The sequence below is a fragment of the Sardina pilchardus genome, chromosome 2, assembly GCF_963854185.1.
Source record: "Sardina pilchardus chromosome 2, fSarPil1.1, whole genome shotgun sequence".
NCBI lineage: Eukaryota > Metazoa > Chordata > Actinopteri > Clupeiformes > Clupeidae > Sardina > Sardina pilchardus.
The window spans coordinates 19,916,550-19,938,257 of record NC_084995.1 but is presented as its reverse complement, the minus strand read 5'-3'; the positions used below and the strand labels follow the sequence as shown (position 1 = coordinate 19,938,257).

General features: G+C 42.6%; 2 protein-coding genes across 2 annotated transcripts; one reads left to right on the top strand and one right to left on the bottom strand.

Moving 5' to 3' along the window:
• Window positions 1-332: 332 nt before the first annotated feature.
• Window positions 333-14,540, bottom strand: suclg1 (succinate-CoA ligase GDP/ADP-forming subunit alph). Its single transcript, XM_062520906.1, has 9 exons — window positions 14,410-14,540; window positions 12,626-12,726; window positions 11,005-11,121; window positions 10,257-10,469; window positions 9,829-9,886; window positions 8,598-8,681; window positions 8,165-8,316; window positions 3,456-3,644; window positions 333-785 (listed from the first exon to the last, which is right to left on the bottom strand). Exons 1-9 carry the CDS (start codon window positions 14,441-14,443, stop codon window positions 759-761), a joined length of 975 nt encoding a protein of 324 aa, XP_062376890.1. The 5' UTR covers window positions 14,444-14,540; the 3' UTR covers window positions 333-758.
• Window positions 14,541-16,476: 1,936 nt separating this feature from the next.
• On the top strand, window positions 16,477-20,803 carry cisd2 (CDGSH iron sulfur domain 2). Its single transcript, XM_062520916.1, has 3 exons — window positions 16,477-16,639; window positions 19,162-19,376; window positions 19,562-20,803. Exons 1-3 carry the CDS (start codon window positions 16,537-16,539, stop codon window positions 19,649-19,651), a joined length of 408 nt encoding a protein of 135 aa, XP_062376900.1. The 5' UTR covers window positions 16,477-16,536; the 3' UTR covers window positions 19,652-20,803.
• Window positions 20,804-21,708: the final 905 nt, after the last annotated feature.

The window sequence follows — 21,708 nt, the reverse complement described above, 5'->3', positions numbered from 1 at the left end:
CTGTGTTCTGAACTGCAGTATGTAAGAAAATCCCTCAATGCTCCATGTGAGGGTCAAGTCATCTTAAAATAGCTGGGTGGGTTTTAAACCCCCAGCCCCTTAATGCAGCTTTAAAATACTTCCACTTGACCATTTTGGTGGTGGGGAAATCATAGCAATCTTGGTCTTCTATGCCGTTTGATCAATTTCTCTCGACTCTAACCGAGTGTGCGCTGGCTGGTTTCAGTCGGAGCTGGAGTGTGTGGGCTGCCTCAGGGCTGTTCGTGAGCAGAGCTCTGCCAAGGTGGATAGGGTGAGTGTGTGTACAAGATGAAAAATGCTACAACAAGAGCTTGGAACAAAAGAATCTGTATTTCAGGACAATTGTAGTTCATAACGAAGGACCTGTGACAGTGGATGGAAACAATGCAGTGCAGTGCAGCTTGGTCAACAGTGTGACTCCATATTTTATAAAGCACTGTATAGTTCACATTAATGTTGTGGATAAAAATGCTCTACATATATTTACTGTGCTAAATAGGTGCTGGTCATAGTTTAATGAACACAATCAACGTATTGTGACTTTATATTTATTTCCTCTGGGGTTAGATACAAGACTGACGACTGATCTCAGAAAGATATTTGAGACACTGTGAAATGTGGATTGTATTGGAGGCTGGGAGCATTACATATTTCGTAAGGGCACATCTCTGGGATGACAGATGGCAGTTAATGTCGTTATCTTCAGAGGGCCTCTTTGTCCGACGTTGCTAGACTTCTTAAAGCATCTTCCTCTTCTCAAACTCCTGTACAAAATAGAGCAGAGAAAGTGATCAGGAACTTTCCCAGGTACAGCCACCACAGACACCACAGCCATCACAGACAGGTTACATAAACTGACAGTGTGAACATGCTACTGGCTCTTTATCGCTTTTCCCTGTCGTTGAAATGTCCTAATCGTTAATAAAGCTAAATTGTTCTGAGCTGTTTGGACAACTGAAAACATAATGTGAGCTAATTTACAAGCCCCATCATACAACATTCGGTCGAGAGGTGAAAATATTACTGAAGTAGCATGTCATTATAGTAGCGACGGCCACAGCTACTCACAGAGTGAGTGGATAATGGGCTCAGCCGAGACGGACAGGGCTGTAAAATTCTGCTGCAGTAAGAAGTGTAGTGATTATCTATCTACATCAACTATTCAAATAGCTTTGGTCAAATAAAATCTCTCCCTCTCGACCTGCAGCACCACCAATAAAACACAAACGGAAAATTATATACAGTAAAATGTATGTGTGTGTGTAAAAAAAAAAAAAGACGATTTCATAACGTCTCTGCATGTCCACATCAAATTGCTTGGGACGAAAATGACATTTAAAGATCTAGCCAACAGTTCATCAGAATGGCAGAACAAAAGGGAACAGAAACGACAGCCAGCCATTTGCACAATTAATTTACGCAAGAGCCGCAATCAGATGTATTGTTGAGAAGAAAATGAAATAAATCTGAATAGAGCGTAATTGTGTAATTTTAGGGAAAGAATTAATCACGGCTAATGCTATGCATCAAGGTCTGGGGAACGGGCACAAGCTCAAGAGCAGCCGGCTCTGCAGCTCCATTGCTGATTCTGGGGTGCCATCTGGTGGGCATGATGAGAACTACTACCCTCCGACGCAGGTAGGACTCAGCTGCAATTCTTCAGATGTCTGGTGTCTGGATCAATGTTCCAAAGTGCTCGAGATGCCCTTCAGTTGCACACATTGACGTCACACGGCTAAAGCTCACAGTGTGCCCACTTTCTTCTCAGCTTCCCTCTGTCTGTGTTTACGGTCTTTGTTTGCGCATTCGGGTGAGGCATTGAGATGTACGCCTGCATTTATCTGAAGCTCTAGATTCTCAAACCTCAGGATCAGAGGTGGGCAGTATGAAGCATTCCCACTGTAAGTCACATGTTAAATTCCTTTATTTTACCCTGCCTTTCACTGCCTTAAACCTGATTTTCCATGACTTGCACAGGAAGAAGAAAAAAAAAAAAACAGGCTGCCTTTTTCTGTTCAGAGCAGACAAAAAAGCAGCCACAGTATCATAAAACCATCAATTTGTAAGCTTGAGTAACTAGCTCACGCTTACAGTCCTTAACAAAGTTTGCACTGCTCAAAGATAACATGGATAATGTATAGCTCGCCCGAATAGCGCTTGATGAGCAAGAGGGTGATAAATGGGAACTAATAAAAGCCAGGTAGGCTAACTGGAAATATTTCCATCTGACTGACATTCCATCCTCTGACTGTCCATGTGTTTGAAAAGTCGTGGTATTTTACTTATTTTAGACTTTTTAAAATACCATGATATTCCAGAAATTCAACGACCCTTGGGATCCCTGACACATGGGCATCTGTGTATAGCGGTCAGAAACACACAACTGACCACTGGTGACCCAAATGTGGGAATAAAATGCCAGTGAGAAACGGCAGAAGCTACTTAGAGCTGATCCACACAGTGTGGCCTCCCATTGCCCTTTCTAGACAGCTGTACTCTGGCATGCTTTTTTTTTTACTAACACACACACCCACACACACGCGCACACAGACACATTACGGCAGGCTGATTAAATCGGCCACTGAGATTAACAGAGATATATGAACACAATGGGCTGCAAAATTAACCAGCAGGAAGAGCGTTTTTCATCATTACTGGCAATGATTGCGGGGCGGAGGAAAAAGCTGTGTGGACGGGAAGGGAAGGGAAGGGAGGAAGAGGAGCGCTGTGCTGTGCTGTGCTGCGCTCGCTCTCCTGCCTATAATGAATGCACTGATGAATGGGCCTAATGCGCTTTCACTTTTTATACATCTTGTTAAAACCCCCCTCGGGCCATGACAACGCATAATAGAACACTGCTACAAGGCACCTTTGTCTAGGTGGCGTCTTCATTCATACTGTACCTGCCGCCATTACCCCTGGGACACTGGCAGCGTGGCAGCGCCTTAAGGCAACACTACCATGACCAGTGCGTCCTCTCTTACAGGTAAAGAGCTACAGTTTTGTGCTGTTGTTGAAAAGCCCGTCAGAAGGGCTGAGAAGCCTAATCACGGTCATTTCATACGCACAGGTCTCAGGGTTATGCTGGTAGTAGCAGTGCTTGCAGATATGATCTTCAGAGTTAACACGCGGGCAGGGTGAGTGAGGAAAGCTTAAAGACGAAGCACTGATGGGAAAGAACCGAGGATTCTGGGATGGCTTCTGAAGCAAGAGCCAGATAGTTATGATAACCTGGTTAACGGAGATGAGACACGTTTTACATGTGCTATCTATGGCATGTTTTGCTTTGATACATGTGTTGCTTCATCTGATACATTATCAGGTTTCTTATGAGAGAGAGAGAGAGAGAGAGAGACAGACAGAGACAGAGACAGAGACAGACACACAGTCGAGGATGAAATGACTCCAATTCCAAGATGATGCAGTGGTCATACCTTGAATATAGTGCTTCCCAGCTGAGCGGGTGACATGCTGACCACCACTCCAGCGGACTGCAGCGCCGAGATCTTCTCCTTGGCCCCGCCCTTGCCCCCGGCGATGATGGCTCCGGCGTGACCCATTCTCCTGCCGGGCGGCGCAGTGAGCCCAGCGATGAAGGACACCACGGGCTTGGCCTTGGCACCCTGTTGAAAAGAGTAGAGGAGAATGAGAGAGGAGTAGTGACAGACACAGAAAGGGCTGAGCCAAGGGAGTTCATCCGAGGCCAGCCCTTAAATTGTAGTGCACAGCACAGCCCACAAAGCTGTAGCTCTTAACATCTCCATGTAAAAAGGCAGGAAGTGAACTTCGAAGAAACAAGCGACTCCCAATTACAGGAGGGTGCTCCATTACATATTGACACAACGAAAAGATAACAGCATTCAGCATGCTTGTCATTAATTGACTTTATATATTATTTTGTTTTTATACACACACGAGCGTGAATGGGGAAGGCAGGGCTGGAGCGTTTAATAGCGTGTGTGTGGGTGGGAGCTGATAACAGCGCAGGATAGTGTTTTAATACAATCCCACTGGAGTGGAGGTAATTAGTCATGTCTAGGGTGATTAGCTGCCTGGCCGTTTCTGCCGCACGTTGATGGATGAAAGTGCTACAGCGAGCGGATCCTGTTTCACGTGAAAGCTAATAATTCATCTCTAGGAAGATCATCATCATCATCATCAACATCAACATGAGACACAGGGATGAGGTACAGTTTGGCCCAGGCTACATCATCATCATCATCATCATCAACATGAGACACAGCGATGAGGTACAGTTTGGCCCAGGCTTTGAGACAAGAGCAAGAGATGGGAGGGGCCTGCATGTCTTCATTTCAGTCCATTGGAGCCACTGATCTAAAAAGAGCAAATATTATTGGCTCCTGACGATGGGAGAGAGGAAGCATGAACGACTATAAAAAAAACGTTCTGCCTGTAACTCTTTTCAAGCAACAATAAATAAATCCTGTAAACATCCTTAAAGGAATCTGTGATTTAAATTTCAGGCACAGATGTTTCCATCATCTCCAAGCTAAAGCCAAGCCAAAAACAAAACAAAACAAAGCAACTACTCAACGGAACCAGAAGGGAAAGCGGCACGCTTGGAAGAGGAGACCCCTGCACCTGGATCACTCTACCACTTAAACCCTTTCCTCTAAGGGGAGACAACGCCGTGGTAACCAGCACAGCTTCTGTGCCGGATTCCAGCGCACTTGCGCTTTGATAAATGAACCGCCCCACTGCGAAGCCAATGCTTAAATCTACCTAAACAGGTTGGAGCATAATTAGGCAATTAATTTTCATTCCCCACTGAGGCTTACCCCCCCTACATAAAAGGAGTTAAATTAGCTTTATAATTCCTTTCTTTGTTCTTATTGTCAATGGCGGGGCTGTGTGACTTTAATTACCAGCGCGAGGCAGGCGGCTGTGCCCACACCTTTACCCAGCGGAGTGCAGGGCCGGAGGGGGGTGGGAGGCAGAGTAAGGAGGAGGCTGCAGGCGGAGTGTTAATCTTGTACGATTAAGAGACCAACCAGTGAGACAATTACAGGCCCCTGGCTGCAGACCTGTGTAACATCGCAGCTTCACTGCTTTTCTCCTAAGTTTGTTCTGACTCGTCATTTTTTATTTATTTATCGATTTATTTAATTATATCCCTGTGCTGCCACCTCTGCATGTATTACACAGCCTCCTCCTCCTCCTCCTCCTCCTCCTCCTGAAAAAGAAAAGAAAAGAAAATCACTGTGCTCGACAGCACAGTACGGGATTGAAGCTAAATGAATTAAAAGGGTTTAATGCAATGACCCAGGAGCACCTGAAAGGGAGTGAGGAGATGAGCGGAGGAGGAGAGGAGGGGGGGGGGGGTGGGGGGGGGTGGAGGGGTGGCAGCAGGCACTTTAAACCCAGAGGATTAAACGGGGACCCACAGCGTTTTCATGCTGGTTTAGGCCTCGAGCCCTTCAACCTTGCTCATTATGCTGCCAACAAGCTGTGGAGGCTCTTAGGTGTGAGTGCACATCACAATGCTACTGTAAGTGTGGAGCGCGATGAACTGCGTCTGTGGGAGGGAGAGAGCAGGTGAACCTGGGCACACCGAGATCTGAGGGGATTAGAGTGGGGTGGTGAGCAGGTCACAGCAAATGGTTCACATGGTGGCTTGACTCACTCACAGAGGGAGAGAGAGAGAGGTGAGGTGAGGTGGTGGTGTGGGAAGGCCAAGGAAGAAAGCTGACTGCTGCGAAACATCCCAGATCCTCTGAACTTGCTGAACATCACCTGAGCTATTCGCAGAGGCCCTTGATAACCAGGGTGTTTGTTGACCTTGTCAGCAATTAGCAAGTTTACATTGCTCATTCATATGGTCCGCTCCAAAGTGCCTGACGCCCTGCCCTTAGCAAAGCGCATTTAACCCCGCAGTCACTAGAGATTCCCCCGACCGACCCCTTTGCCTCTGTACATCAATACTGTTGTGAACACGAAAATGTAGCTGGCAAGAGATAAATCTTTCTAAGCAAAATTCAATACATGTAATGTAGCATGACCATCCATTGATCCAGTCTCGCCTCATATTGCTAAGAGAAAACAGTCTAAAAATCCTCCTTGGGGAACCGTTCCATTATCTTTAACGAGACGTGTCTGCCGTAATGTGCTGACAGAACACAGTCATCAGCAATTGGGATAACAGGCCAGGATTTAAAAATGTCACCAGTCGGACCCCAAGAAGTCAATCTCATCTAGCCAGACTGTGGCTAATGGTGCACCCTCAAACAGGTTCTCTGATGACTTTCGCATATCGCACTGAAAAGTCAGACACCGTTATCAGTTTCTCCTCACCATGTCCTTGTTAATGAGTGTGTGTGTGTGAGTGTGTGAAATCAGCCGCATCCTTGTTAATGAGTGAGTGAGTGAGTGTGTATGTCTGTCTCTGTGTGTATGTGTGTGTGTGTGTGTGTGTGTGTGTGTGTGTGTGTGTGTGTGTGTGTGTGTGTGTGTGTAACTAACGGCAAGAGGTGAAATCAGCCATTCAGCAAATGGCCTAGAGATTAGACACATTCTCAGCATCCCTGAGCCCCACCCTCCAAAAAACTGAGAAGGGAATGGCGCCACAGCTCTGTAAATCTGCTCACCGCTGCTCATACTGGCCTGAAAATCAGTGCCAACGAGGACAAAACAGTGGAGAGCCAACGTCAGGAGGTAACCGAGAATCAGTCTCAATGGGGAGGAGATTGAGGTGGGCGAATTTATGCATCTTGGCTCTAAGATGCAGCCAGATGGTTCAGCAGACAGATACTGGAAAGAATTTTCAGGCCAGCCAAGCATTTGCCTCTCTCAATAACGATAACACCTGAAAGTCCAAGATAATACGGTTGAAAACATCTGCTATACAGAGCAGAATCTTTGAAGATGACAAAACCCATGAGTAAGAAACTAGAAATCCTCTAAAACTGATGTCTTATTATGCATATGACTCATACAATTCAAGTATAGCTGAAAATTCAAAGCGGCAACATACTGAAAGAGGTTGCTGGTACTTTGGTAGTTTCCCTGAGGAGATCATTTGATTTTCCAAGAGGTCACCCAAGTACTGTCGGTACAAAAAAAAAAAAACCCCGAAAACAAACAGGTTTTTTTTTTTTAGCTCATGCTGAACAGCTAAATCAGCCAAGCAGCCACAGCACTATACTCTGGGGGAATGAGCATTGGGGGCTCATGAACATGTCCCCAGAGTGTTGCTCTGTAGCTGCCTGGAAGCTCTAACTGTTGGCTACAGCAACTCCAGCTAGGCAAAACGGATAGTTTTTAGGGTTTTTTTAATTGGCAGTACTCCATGACCGTAAAGAATCGGAGATCTAAGTTTAAAAAACAATAAAAAATAATAAAAAAATAAAACAGAAACATGGAAAAAGCAGGTCTTTTCTCTACTGTCTAGATATGTCAATAATTCCTGTGGTTTCCATTGGCGCCCCTCATCTGGATCTCTGCAGTAGTCAGTAACCCAAAGCCACGGGAGGAGTCTGCACTTTGAACCCTGCAGCAGTCCAGAACTCCCTCCAGCCAAATATGGCTCTCCCTCCGCGCAGGCTGCTAAGCCTGCCGAGCGAAACTTGACCTCACCGCTCCCGAGGCCACCTGGGCCCTGTGCTAGCCAGCGCGGTGAGCTGTGACCGTCCGCCCGCCTCTGTTGAGAGGTCAGGGAAAGAGGAAAAAGAGCTCCGATGAAAGAGTGAGACCTCGGGGAATCGTAGTCGAGTCGGGTGAACTAAACTACAGAGGAGGCAGCCTGAAGCCCAATCTCCATATTAGTTTTGATTATGGATGAGGCAGGGGCAGCCTGACGAGACGGACTAGGTTGAGATTGTAAATCACGGAGGTCATCACAGAGCGCTGGAGTGGACCAAATGAGAGCCGCCATTCAGCTCAACCGTAGCCGTTCACATAGCTGATTTGCAATTTGGCACTTCAGCCACGCTAGATTGTTCCTACTAGAAAGGGCTGTTCACATCAAGTGGGCAGAAATAAACAAATTAAAAAAACATACATAAACATATAAAAACATTATTATACAATAGTAATAGTAAAAAAATAATTTGTTTAAAAGATAAACAAATATCATAATTTCATAAAGGCGCTTGTGTTATGAGACTAGGCTGAGTGTGACGCTTACAGAGTTATGTTGTTTCAGGTACTCGGCAGCATTCTCCTCTGCGTTTCCTCCGATCTCTCCGATCAAGATGATCCCCTCTGTCTTTGGGTCGCTCAGGAACACCTCCAAGCAGTCAATGAAGTTAGTGCCATTGAAAGGGTCACCTCCGATACCTGACACCAGAGAGAGAGAGAGAGAGAGAGAAAAGAGAGACAGAGACAGAGAGAGAGAGAGAGAGAGAGAGAGAGAGAGAGAGAGAGAGAGAGAGAGAGACAGAGAGACAGAGAGACAGAGAGAGAGAGAGAGAGAGAGAGAGAGAGAGAGAGAGAGAGTCAGTCTGTTGGTAAGTCTGGAAAGCTCTTGGTTAGATAGTGCCACATTATCCCCCACTCCTTGTGTAAGGCATAAACAAAGGAGGCTACACCAGAATGACTTTAAAAACATGTTCTCGTACCAATACACAGAGACTGTCCCAGGCCGACCTGCGTGGTCTGATGCACAGCTTCATATGTGAGGGTGCCAGACCTGGAGACGATACCTGCAGAGGACAGACAAAAAGACAAACACATTAACTCACTGACAAATATCACTCAGACAATGTGAATAAATTAGACAGTAATGCATTTCCCTGATACAAAAATCTTTTGTTTATTCTTTTCTTTATCCTTTATTTAATGAGGGTAGACACATTGAGACAAAAGCTTCTTGTCCAAGTGAGCCCTGGCCAAGAAAGGCAACACTTAACTAAAAAACAACATCACAAAAAACATAAAACATAACATACAAAGTTACATAAGAAAACTAATGTACAACACATAAACACCCTACAAGCTGAAACATATGGGTTAAAAAGACAATCTAAACACATTCACATTGATAATTTAAAGTGAAGATAGATAAAAGATGAAGTTTCAAGTGTTTCTCAAGCGCATTCCAGGTTGCAGGGGCATTAGAACTACAGTAAATTATTTTTTTCCAAATTCAGATCTCATAGTAGGCACATTAAATAGAATGCTACTGTTAGACCTGAGGTTACTGTTGCTAGGTGCAAGGGAGAAAACTGATCTTGAGTACGAGTACATTTCTGTAATGTACCTGCTTCCATCGGCTGATTTTGCTTATCAGAAATGAATGCAGTGCTGCTATAAACGCACGCTTACGTAAACGTTGCCTTGTCTTTCCTCAAAGACATCAAAGCATTTTTATTTTTTTGCACATGGTTCTCTCCTCCCCATAGGGATATCTTATCAAACAGCAGCCAGACTACTCAAGTACACATAATAAAATGAAAAATCCTGGAATCTGACGCCTACTCAGATGCAGGACAACATTTACTATTATCCAGGACTGTTGTGGTTATTCTGACTCCTGTAATTTGTTGCAAACTGGAAAGGCAGCAACTGTCTGTATCAAATGATTAGCTTGTTGCTTCTTAGGCAGGTTTGAATGGATCAAGCCACAGTCAGGAACCACATGCAATCTCCACCCTATTACCTACATTCATCTCCAGAGGTCACTGTTACTGTTTACAGTGAACCCCTGCTGCAGTAATATGAGCCAAACTCTCTAAGACTCTAGCGCTCTTCTCTTGAAGAAGACGACGAGTGCATGATATAACCTTGAACCTTCCTCCAAAAACAAAAACAAGACAAGAAAAGACAAAACACATCATCAACAATACTTACCAATCCTCCCTTTCTTGTGAATGTGGCCTGGCATGATTCCAATCTTGCATTCTCCAGGCTGTTAAGGTAAACGGACAAAAACAGGAGGGACATGTGAAGGTCGGGACATGGAAATAATAACATAGTCTATCTACTATGTCATAAATGAGTACATAAATGAGTATTTCATTCAAATGTTTTATTAGCAATGCACTAGTATCTTCAACTTCACTGTACACTTAGACGTCTACCTACACAGCCGCATAACAAAGACTCAGTTCACTGTTCAACTGCTTGAACCAAAAACCCACCCGACTTTAAGACCCCTAGAGCAAATTAATAAATTCACTTGACTTGACCCAAGTGGAAATGCCGAGGTCACCGTGAGTGCAGATATTTAAACAGGGGGCCGTGAGTGGGATCGATGTGTGTGTGGTGGGGGGTCTTACGTTGATGACCCCGGGGCAGTTGGGGCCGATGAGTCGGGTGACGCCCTGGCGGAGCAGCCTGTGCTTCACCTTCACCATGTCCTGCTGGGGGATCCCCTCTGTGATGCACACCACCAGGGGCACCTCCGCATCAATGGCCTCGATGATGGCGGCCGCCGCAAAGGGCGGGGGGACGTAGATCACTGACGCATGGCAGCCGGTGGCAGCCTTTGCCTGACAGACGAGAGACACAAGGCAAGGGCATCAAGCAGCTGGTATATGAGCAAACACTACATTTAGCATACCTGAAATAATGCATCTGGTGAATTAGAAGGTATCCACTTCCAAACTGTATATGAACACATTTCATGTAATGACACTGCAAATGTCCACAGTCATTTAAAATGAATTTCCATGAGACAGCCCTGCATGCTTTTTGCTTCTTTCTTTCCTCTGCATTAATGATTTGATTAGAAATCAATAAGTTCAATAAGGCCAAGGGGTGCAAATTCCAAAACCCTTGAGCTTATTCATAACCAAATAATAAACCAGAGGTTTTGTGGCCACACCAAAGAGCTCAGGCAAATGACAGGCCAACACTTGTGTAAACTGTTGTTAGTGTGAAGACTGGGCCTCAGCTGTCTTTGAGAGACTTTCCTGTGACCTCCCTTGACCTTTACGATGAGACAGGCAGGACAGCTGCCACATAACGCAGTCTCGGAAGTAGCCGACACGATGAGAGAAGCAAAATGGCAGAACAAGGCCTTACCTCCTTCACACTGTTGAAGACAGGCACGCCGAGGTGGGTCTTGCCACCTTTGCCTGGAGATACACCTCCCACTAACTGTGAGCCATAGTCTATGGATTGCTGGCTGTGGAAGGTCCCCTAGAAAAAGAGAGGCAAGCATAAGGCAGTGAGAAACCGGGGAAGAAGAGCAGAGCCCATGGCAGAAGAAGGGTGAATGAAAGAGTAAGATTACAAAAGGAACACAATGAGCATGCAGTCGCTAGAGAAAAAAAGGGCGCCATTTTCATTTGACAAATGATACACAATTGCCATTTGATATGATTCACAAGATGCGCATATAAACACACACACTTATTTTGCCTCTTTGGAAAAAAAACATACAGTAGGTGTACAATAAACTGATGGTCGAGACATTATTTTACACTGAGAGTTAGTTACATAACCAGCTACCAATCCATCAACTAGATCATCTGATGGAAATGCCAATCAAAAGAGCAGTGGCAGTGGGCGTAACTGTAGTCTATGACAACACAGCTGTAGTCTAAACAAGCAATGATGAAAGCCTGACATGAATGAGTATGTGTAGCGTAGGTCATCTTCAAATCATTATGGGAAAAACCTTGTCTTCAGCCTAACAGAATACTGCTATCCATGTGTGACATTGGCGTCAGGACAGTTTACTAACTAGGACTTCAACATTACATGCAGGGTTATGAATTCACAAAATATCGCAATTACACATGGTGAACTCTGCATCCACGCAAAGGGCAGATTATGTTCTTACAAGCCTGATAAAGTCTAGAAGTTAACGTTTAACCCATCTCTCAGTTTGTTTTTTTAAATGACTAAAGCAGGGTTCGGAAACACTGCTGATAACCAGATGGGGTCAAGAGTTAAGTGCCTTGATCAATGAACAGTGAACACCATGTTACAACTACAACCTGCTGGCAGGAGAGGAAAAGGCCATCATGCTTCAGTACTTTTTATTAAATTCTCTCTGGCCAACTTCCTTATGAAAACCCAAATCCTCTCCACACAATACATTTACAAAGTACTCTACTAACATAGCGATTTCTCCTTGCACCACAGACTTACAGTATAAGACTAAGGATGATGTGATTCATGAGCCAGTGCAGAAAATCAATTAGTGCAAAAGACAATTGCATTGTTTATTGTTTCTCAGCTCCCTTCAATCATTGTAATAGTTCATTAAAACGTATTTTAGAAAAGTCAGAGAGCCAAGCTTGTTGCCACTTCCCCCAGGATGAGGAGAAATAATTGGCATCTTCATCCATGTTTCTGCAAAGGATTTACACAACATAAAAGCTGCTAACTTCTGTCTTCTTTCCATGCTCAACTGCAAAACTATTCCAAGGTGGGATGACAATGGTATTATACATCTTAGCTACACTGTGCCTTCCGCCAACCCGCAAATCAAATGGTCAAAATGTGCATTGTGAATGAATGGAAACCCAGTTTCACAGAAAATGTGCGACAAGTGAGGCAAGGCACACATTTTGCATTAGCCAATGATGAACATGCACTACAGCATTAAAACAGTGCAGTTAGCAGCAGTCAGGACCTGCTTTAAAAAGTCCATGAATGGACAGTGATTAGTGAACAGCAAAAACAAAATACCTACCTGCTTCCCAGTGAAGCCTTGGCAAATGACCTTGGTGTTTTGGTCAATGTACAGATGCTTCCTGGAAGCAGTATAACAGTGTCTGACTCCTGCCTGCTGCACTGTAAACAGAGGCAGAATAAAGTTAAACCTTGTGGGACTGCCCTATGCATGAAGAGTGCAAAAAAATGAGACCGTCCCAGGGTCATAAACTTCAGAGATGTCTCTGGTCATAGTCAAGTGTGTATCAACAAGGATTCAATATAGCATGTCTATGCTAAGCTCTACAGAATAATCTCCCACTGACACTGGCCTACCAGTATGTTTTAACACCTAAGGACAGCTGGTACAAAAAAAAAAAAAAAAACGTGACGTCTATATGCTAGTAGCATGCAATTTGCTAAAGACTTAGTAAACATTCATTAGGAACACCTTAGGATTTCATTCATGTGTCCTCATAAATTTGTGGTGCATGCATATCTTAGAAAACGACATCTCCCAGAATGGAGATCTATATTTACGAGTCAACGGTTCAAAATACAGGTCAATGTTGCATTTGCACGGACTCTGACCACCAAAGACGGGTCTCTCACTACTGAAGGCTTAGTTTATTCTCTTTTAGCCAACTACTTATGGGACAACCTCAGATAATGTCAGAGTTGATACTCTACAATGGAGTGTGCAGAAGTCTTAAGTCTTTTTTCTTGCAACTATACTTCTTTTCCTTTCTGTTCCTTTTTGTTTAATGATCACTTCTCCTCAACACCCAACACATAGCTCTATCTTTTCCCCAACCCTTTTTGTTTGTATTATTTTTGTTTGTTGTTGTATTTTCCTTCCCAAAGGAAGCGACCTTGGGATTGAGATAGGGGGTATATTCTTACTTACTATATTATTTAGGGCACTGTTTAATTAAAGTGCTACATGCAACATACTTGTATATCTAACAAACTACCCAAACAAATCATAGACGTCGGGCGTAATATTGTTCTTTATTCTCCAGGTAGGAAACGGGAAAATGATAGGAGTTTGTAATAAAGCACTAACTTCTGGAAGAACTATCGAGGATTTGAGTCTCTCGTGACTGAAGGTTTCCTCAGCGTGAAATTAAATGTATTGTCACATTTTAACGTTGACAGTAACGTTAATGTTATGCTAAGTTAGACGTTCACTTAATTATTGTAAGATATGTGCATCAACTTAACGTTAATCCTGCCTAAAATGAACGTAGGCTACAGTATGTTGGAGCTAGTCATCATTTCAACCATTTTACCAAAGGATTCTTCTTATATGAAGACAGAAGAAAATGTCACTGACTAACACAATGTTCGATAGGTGATACCATGATACAAATTGGCTGACCAAGTTATCGATCACTGATTATCAACATTGTTAGAATGTTGCGACGTTAGTGTTTCTACAGCTACTAAGTGGACGTTAGCTGACCATATGTAGCAAGCGCCCCCCAAATTCGGTCAAACACCACTAAAACCCCAGTTAGCTACTGAAATTAATACTTCAAAACACACGCCAAATAACAGCAAGTTGAAGCGAATATGTCAAAGTTCAATGATTTTCTGTGGCATCGAATCAGATAGGTGAGCTCGAGGTAGCTTGCTAGCTCACTGGCTAAAAGCAATGCAGCTTGCTTGCTGTCAAGCTAGTTAGCTAGCTAGGTAGAGCTGTTGCAACCAATCTTTTAGTGAAGACAGGCAATAGAAAACGTACAAACTATTATCAACACCAGCTCACTAGTTCAAACTGTATAACTCGAATGAACTGTTAAACAAACTTCATCAACTTACCGAGCAACCGAGAAAACAACCTGCAGTGAGACATCTTCGGTCATTCACCAATGACACAGGACAGAGATGGACCTTAACGTCAGGCGAAATAGCTGACTACACACATGCCTGTTTTATATTTCTGTATTATTATTATTTAAAACAAATGTGTCACATATAATATTTCTAATACGAATTGTGTTGATTTGCCTATGATCGTGTTCAGTCAGTGATACTATGAAATATTAAAACGTGACACATTACTGGCTTAAGCACCAGCCTTCAACTGGCCATAACCAAGGAATGCTGGTACATGTAGTTCAGAGCCATAGAGAGAATGTATTCTCACTCTGATGTAGTCTTACTACTCATTTTAGTGCTGGTGTCATGGTGGTCAGTTCCATACTCTATGGGAAGGTCTGGATTTATGCAATATTAAGCAGCTGGTAAACTGAGATGAATATACATACACTATGTCACTGTAAAAAAAAAGAACAGATAGTAGCCCATGACTCCACAGTAGACTCAATCCAAAATCTGCATCCTCATCATAGCTCCACTTTGAGGCATGCAATGTACCAAATTCTTGAGACTTAACAACAAAAACCCTTGTCCAGTCCTTAACAACTCAAGTGTTTGAGTTGGGTGGCTATTCCCTCTTATGTGGGAGGCCAAGGTGGTCGGCAAGCACTGTCAGCAGTGGCATCATGACCATAAATGACCGTTGAGGATTTTCTGAAAGCTATTAGCCTTGATTTGTTCCATCTTCCCAGAACTGCAGAACTGGAGGCATTGCACTTCAGAATGAAGTTCATAAGTAGGCATGTGGTCCCTTGAGATACCACAGATCCCCTGAGTGTGCAGTCCTTAGAGACCCAAATCTGAAATAGCCCCCCACAGCTCATTCAATATCCATCCCAGCTTATTATTATGGAAATCCCTGTTTTTTTTTTTTTAGAATTATTTTTATTTGCTTTTCAGAGATTACATTGGATTCCCAGTATATCAAAACAAATGATCAGATCTTAACCAGCATAATCTCCATTCACACACGTTACACAATATAGGCTTACACCCATATACATTACACAACATACATTTACACCCGTATCCCCATCCATGTCCCCCCCATACTCCCCACCCTCCTACCCTCATGCATCCCCAGCCCTCACGCACACCCACACACACAACACACACAGACACACAGACACACAGACACGTTCACAAACACATAAAAGGTTCCCCATCCAACCCCAGCTCATCAATTTTCCTTACCTGCACTTTTCATAGAGCATTATACACTTCCTGCCATATCCCTGTTTGGGTGTAGTTCTTTTCACTGGATGGATAGATCTTAAATGGATCAATTGAGATGTTCTGTCAGGGGGTTACTCTTGTATAATTTCCTTTAACCAAATGCATTTTCATTAATAATGTTTGTTATTATTATTAAACATTTCATAAATCATTCTGTTTGGTGAGGTTTCTTTTTCCACCAGTAGATGGCGTTATATTCATAACATTCTATGATATAGTAGGAGGCTACACTACCCGTGGCAGTAGTCTGTTCTACTAGATTTCCAAAAGTAGTCTGTTCTACTAGATTTCCGCAATGTACATTCATGCATGTTGCTGCCAATGGGTTGTGTTAGGCTACACATCAAATAATCAAACTAGACATGAGCTACTCTGAGCTGTTTCGTTCTTGCAATGGGCGCAGCCTGCTCAGAAAAAAAAAAAAACTGTCGTGGGAAAAGTAGCATGAATTAAATTGGGGTGTCTTTGTGTAAGAGTTAGTTTAAAACTTCCTGCTGTTAAGGGTTATTTTGGGAAAACTCACTGCGAAATTCATAACTTTTCGTAGCATGTCCCTTTTACCCCAACTCGTTTTCAACTTCTCCAAATCGTTCTCAACTTCTCCTTACAATAGCCAATCATATTTCCCCAGCTCTGTGCTCTTTCATTGGTCCTATTTTCCTACGTACCGGTACGTAAAACTTTTCACATTCACTGAGACAAGTACGCCGGTCTACACTTTCACTGATGGGATATTTCTCAAAGGCTAGTGTTTTTTGTCGGAAGAAAACGTAATGACGTAGTACCTCAGGAAATAGCCAACTTCGTGTTACTTCAACCTCTTCATTCAAGATGGTGTTAGAAACTATTTCTAAGATAATCAAAATCCAACTTCCAGCCTACCTCAAAAAATTGCCCCTACCTGAGACAATAGGAGGTTTTGCTAGATTAACAGGTAAGCAAACACTTTGCTAAATTCAACATGCCATTGGGGAGAAACATCTCAGATATCTGCTTGCTCTGATACTTCACAGATAGCCTACGTTTTGGTATTGTATTGGCTTTTATATTCTTTTATGTGCATTCAAGTCATCTTGGACACGGTGTCTTCTTCCCCCCCATTGTCACTTGAACATATTGTATTTAGTAGCAATGAGTTTAGTCGTTCAAAATCTATACGTTTAAAGTTAAGGGGAGTAAAAGAAAGTTGCTCAAACTTCCAAAACCGTCTCAAGTAAGGTAATCCAGGTCCGATGCCTGCAGGCTCCAACTGTCTCGAGGACAAGGACAGTCCTGTGACTTTTTGCAAGGTTACAGTAGCTTAAACGCGCGTCAGAAGGCATCACTGTTGCTGTCCAGATCTATTGGGCCAGTAGCCTGTGTGTGGAAGCGAAATACAATGTGTTGTCAGGCCTAGTGTAATCATTTCACAGGTTTGTCAAAAACGCATACTCACTGATTTGTTTTATTTTTTATTTTGTTTTGTTACTGGTGACACCTTGTACTAGGCCAACTAGACTTGGGCAAGAACCTATAGTCACTTAAATTGTAGGAATGGCCACCATAAGTCAAAACACAGGTTGGAGCAGGGATTACATTACAAACATACCTTTGTGGATAATTTACCAAATTGTGGTTTTAAAATCCTAACACCCCTCCCTGAGGTGGTCTATAACACAGACTATACCATAGCGTGCCTCTATTAATTAGTGCAATGCCTGTAAGAGCTGTGGGGGTGTTGGAAAACTCCAGCTTCAGAGTAAAAGTCTGATCATGTATTGGTTCTACCTGTGCACTTACAGTAGCAAAGGTGATCAATTAGCTGCTCTACCTAGCTGAAGAGTTGTGCTAATTAGAATCAGCTGGTTTAATGGTTGGCATAGGTGGTAAGACTTTTACTTTCTGAAACTGGATTTTTTCACCTCAGTGTTTTGCATGGGTAAGATTCAAACTGTTGCCTGAGAGGAACACTAGCCAGGTTAAATGTCTGTACTTTTCAATGCTTTTAGTGTCTAGGCATTTGCATTTCCAGCTGTCTATTTTTTGTATGTTTGAGTTAGATTTGCCCTGCCAGTAATTACCTAGAGTAACAATTATTGTCTTGAAAATGTATTTTATCTCATAAGAAACAAATCTGAGCTCTTTCTGAGGTAAAACCTTTCCCCCCTAAATCTCCTTAAGCAGGGTTCACATTGCATGCGCAAACGGCAGCGCTGTGCTATGAAACATTGTTTTCAATGGCTTGCGCGCGCAAGGATTGGTCTGCCACTGAGCCGAGCACTTTGATGGCGGTGCGCTGTTAATCATGGGTATTTTACGCTTAGCCCGGCAGCAACCTGGCGAGCAACCTGGCGAGCTCAGCACATGCCGTGTGCAATGTGAAGACACCTTTGAAGCCGGGTTCACATTATACGCGCAAGCGGAAGTGCAGCGCTATGAAACCCATTATTTTCAATGGCTGGCCTGCTGCTGCTGTGCTGAGCAATGCGCCGTGCAAGCAGTGCTTTGCCACTCTTGCTCTTGCCGCAGTCCAAATCATAGGTCTTTTGTGTTGAGCCCGGTGGCAACTACAACAAATATCTTTGGGACATTACCTCAACCAAGAGCAACCTAGCGATGAGCGCAATGCGTGATGCCGCATAGAAGCCCATTATTTCCAGTGGCTTGTGCATACAAGAATTGGCCTGCTGCTGCGCTGAGCAAAGTGCTCATGCTCGTGCATAACTGAGTAAAGCGCTCGTGCTATGGTCAAAGTTCAGCCATGATGAACTTTGACCGAGGCACTCTCTAAATTATAGGTATTTTGCGCTGAGCCCGGCGGTAAGCACAACCGAAATCTTTGGGACGTTTCCTCAACCAAGAGCAACCTAGTGGCGAATGCAGTGCATGCCGCATACAGTGTGAACCCGGCTTTAGGAGAAAATGTAGCAATATGAATAGATGAATATCTAAAAAGACCCTTTTGCATATCTTGAAAGAGTGAGAGCTCTCATATCAATTTACTCTTTCTTAGGAGTAAAAATGTCACATCTTTATATTACATTTTAGACCATCACATCATTTCGAAATGTAGGGTACATTTATACATATTCAGAGGCGAGTGGAATAGCTTTCAAGTCAACCAAACATTCTAATCAGTTATTGATCTTGGGTGGATGCTGTGAGAAAAAGCGCTCTCTGTCTGACACTGAAACTGCACGTATACTGTATCCCTCTCGGGGTAGCTTGCGTTGGTCTGAATCACACTCTTGCCACAAATGCGTTTTTTTTTTTTTTCAACACCTACTGTGTACACTCTTGAAACAAATAACAAAAGCAATGTGTTGGCACGTATCTGGACATAGAGATGTGTTAAAAACAACTTAAGTTGTGTCGTTTTCAACACATTAATTTTAAGAGTGCAGGAAAGCATGAACGTTTCAGGATTTCATCTGTGCCCTTTACACAAGACTGACTCCTGCCTCTCCCTCCCTGCAGTCTCTGAGTGGTTGCGACTGTTGCCACTCCTGGGCATTTTGGCCCTTCTGGGCTACCTGACCATCCGCCCCTTCCTTCCCAAGAAGAAGAAGCAGAAAGACAGCATCATCAACCTAAAAATCCAAAAGGAGAACCCACGAGTGGTCAACGAGATTGATATTGAGGACCTGAGGAGTACAAATGTTTGTTACTGCAGGTGTTGGCGGTCCAAGACAGTGAGTGAGCATTATTTGTTAGGAATGAACATAGACTGACTTATGTCAAAAGTGATGTTCCCTGGTAATTAGGGAACAAAGACAGCCGTTAGGCATGGCCTTGAGGGCGTATGGTAATTCTGCAAGTTTTGTGTATGAAAGCCTTATCAGCATTTAATAGCCTGGCCTTGTTGTTCCTGTTTCAGTTTCCTGTTTGCGACAGATCACACATTAAGCACAATGAGCTGACGGGTGACAACGTGGGACCACTGGTACTGAAGAAAAAGATCCTATAATCCCTGGCTTTTGCTGCATGGGAGAAAAGGTTCATCTCTCTCCTGAAGACTCTACATCTATTTTGTTTTTTGTTTTTTTTTCAAAGGTTTATAGTTATTTAGTGAAAATATATTGTCCTTTTTAATACAGTGCCAATTGTGTTGGGTTTAAATGTTAAGGGACAATTTCTTATTCTAAACAGTTTAAGAATAGACATGTGGGCTAAATAGGTCTGTCCTCATGATGTGTGATTCCCATGTGCCTTTTAACATTTTTACACATTTCTGTGAAAGTATGTCATTCTGTTATGCCTTAGTTACAATGTGCAATATTACTTGATGGGAAAAGAAAACAATAATTGAAGATCATAAATTTATAGTAAATTAGTCAATTCAGTGATACAATCAATCATTTGTACATGATATTTAAAGGAGCAACTACTGAATACTCCAAATCCATGTTTTGGTGCAAAGATACTGTAACAGTCAGTCCTACTTGAAAGTTTAAATGACTGATCATTTCAGTTCTTGGGTCCTAAGCTCCATCATGATTGTACCCATCAGTAGTTGTTTTCCCTTTCTTTTTTCTTGCTCTTTTGTTTTTAATGGAGGTCTCCAAGATTATGGAGGCTACTGACACAAACCCAGTTACTTCCTGCATGTGTGGGACCGTTCTTGCAAATGTGGCCTCTGCAATTTACATACAGTGTGTCTTTTCAATCCACATCATGTTAAGTTATTGTGAACTGTGTATGATTTTCTCAGAATGTTCTCTCATAAGAGACTAAGTCATCTTACATCTAAAGCCTTAATGTGAGTTGTTTTTTTTTTGTTTTTTTTAAATGATCAGTCATTTACCAATTTTGTGCATTCCAAGTATTGTTCAACTACAACCAAGGAAAGTACCACTGACAAACGTCAAATACCATTACACAGTTTGTTCCTATTTTCTTCTATTGCTGTTTTTGTGTTGGGAGTGAGGATTTGACGCATATTGCAAGCATCTATCTCTTCAGTAACAGCTGTAAGTTTCTAGAATACCTTACATAACTTAAATATTTTGTCAGTCTAGCTAGGTGAATGCATTTCCTATGGTTATGATACTATGTAGATCAGATGTGCTCAATACTTTTGTAAAAATCAAAGATTGTATAAATATTTGCTTTTTTTAAATTAAGGTTTCCGACAATGCTCATTTCTGGAACACAAACGCCATTCACAAATTAAGAGTTTAGATGCAAAACCCTCTAAACACCATGTCCATCAAAAATGAGGTAACGATGGTGAGTGAATACTCTCCACACATACTGTACATTAATCATTATACAGTAATAATGAATAATTTCCCTTCAAAACCCACTAAATACCACCCTTCCTCCTGGTCTGATATCAGTTTGTAGGCAAAAAAGTACACAGGGGCAGTTAATATGGTTTTGTTTCTCTGAACTTGCATAAAACACTGTCCTGCAGCTTCTATACACAATGGCTGATACACGGGAAATGACCGTAGGAGCCTAATGATATATATATATATATATATATATATATATATTTTTTTTTTTTAAAAAAAGCTAATTTAAAAGAAAAGTGGTCATGGATTTAGAGGGTTTTGCATCTGAACTCATCAAATACTCCTACGTAATTGTCTATTCTTTCTGAGGGATGGAGGCAAATATTTTCTCTACATCTTCAATGATGACCAAGCCACCTACAATGTAACCTTCTAAGCAAGGTTATCTTTACATATCATTTGCCTTTTCAAAATATTTGACATTGCAAATGTGCTTTCAAATGAGGAAGACAGGAGGGGCATTACCTTTGTAACCTGTGGATATAGACTTCTTCCTTGTGTGCATGCAAATTCATATTTTTTGCCAAGCTACTAAATACAATGTGCATTACTTACCAAAGTTGCTCATGAACCATCATGTGTACCAGTTGGTCAGGAAACTGAATTAGACAACAGGGTAGGGACAATTTCTCCATGATCTGTTTTATATCGATCAGTTTTCTGCTTGTAAGAGGAATTTGCCCATTGAGACAAGGCTGAAAGCTCTATACGAGTTCTGTTTTTAATG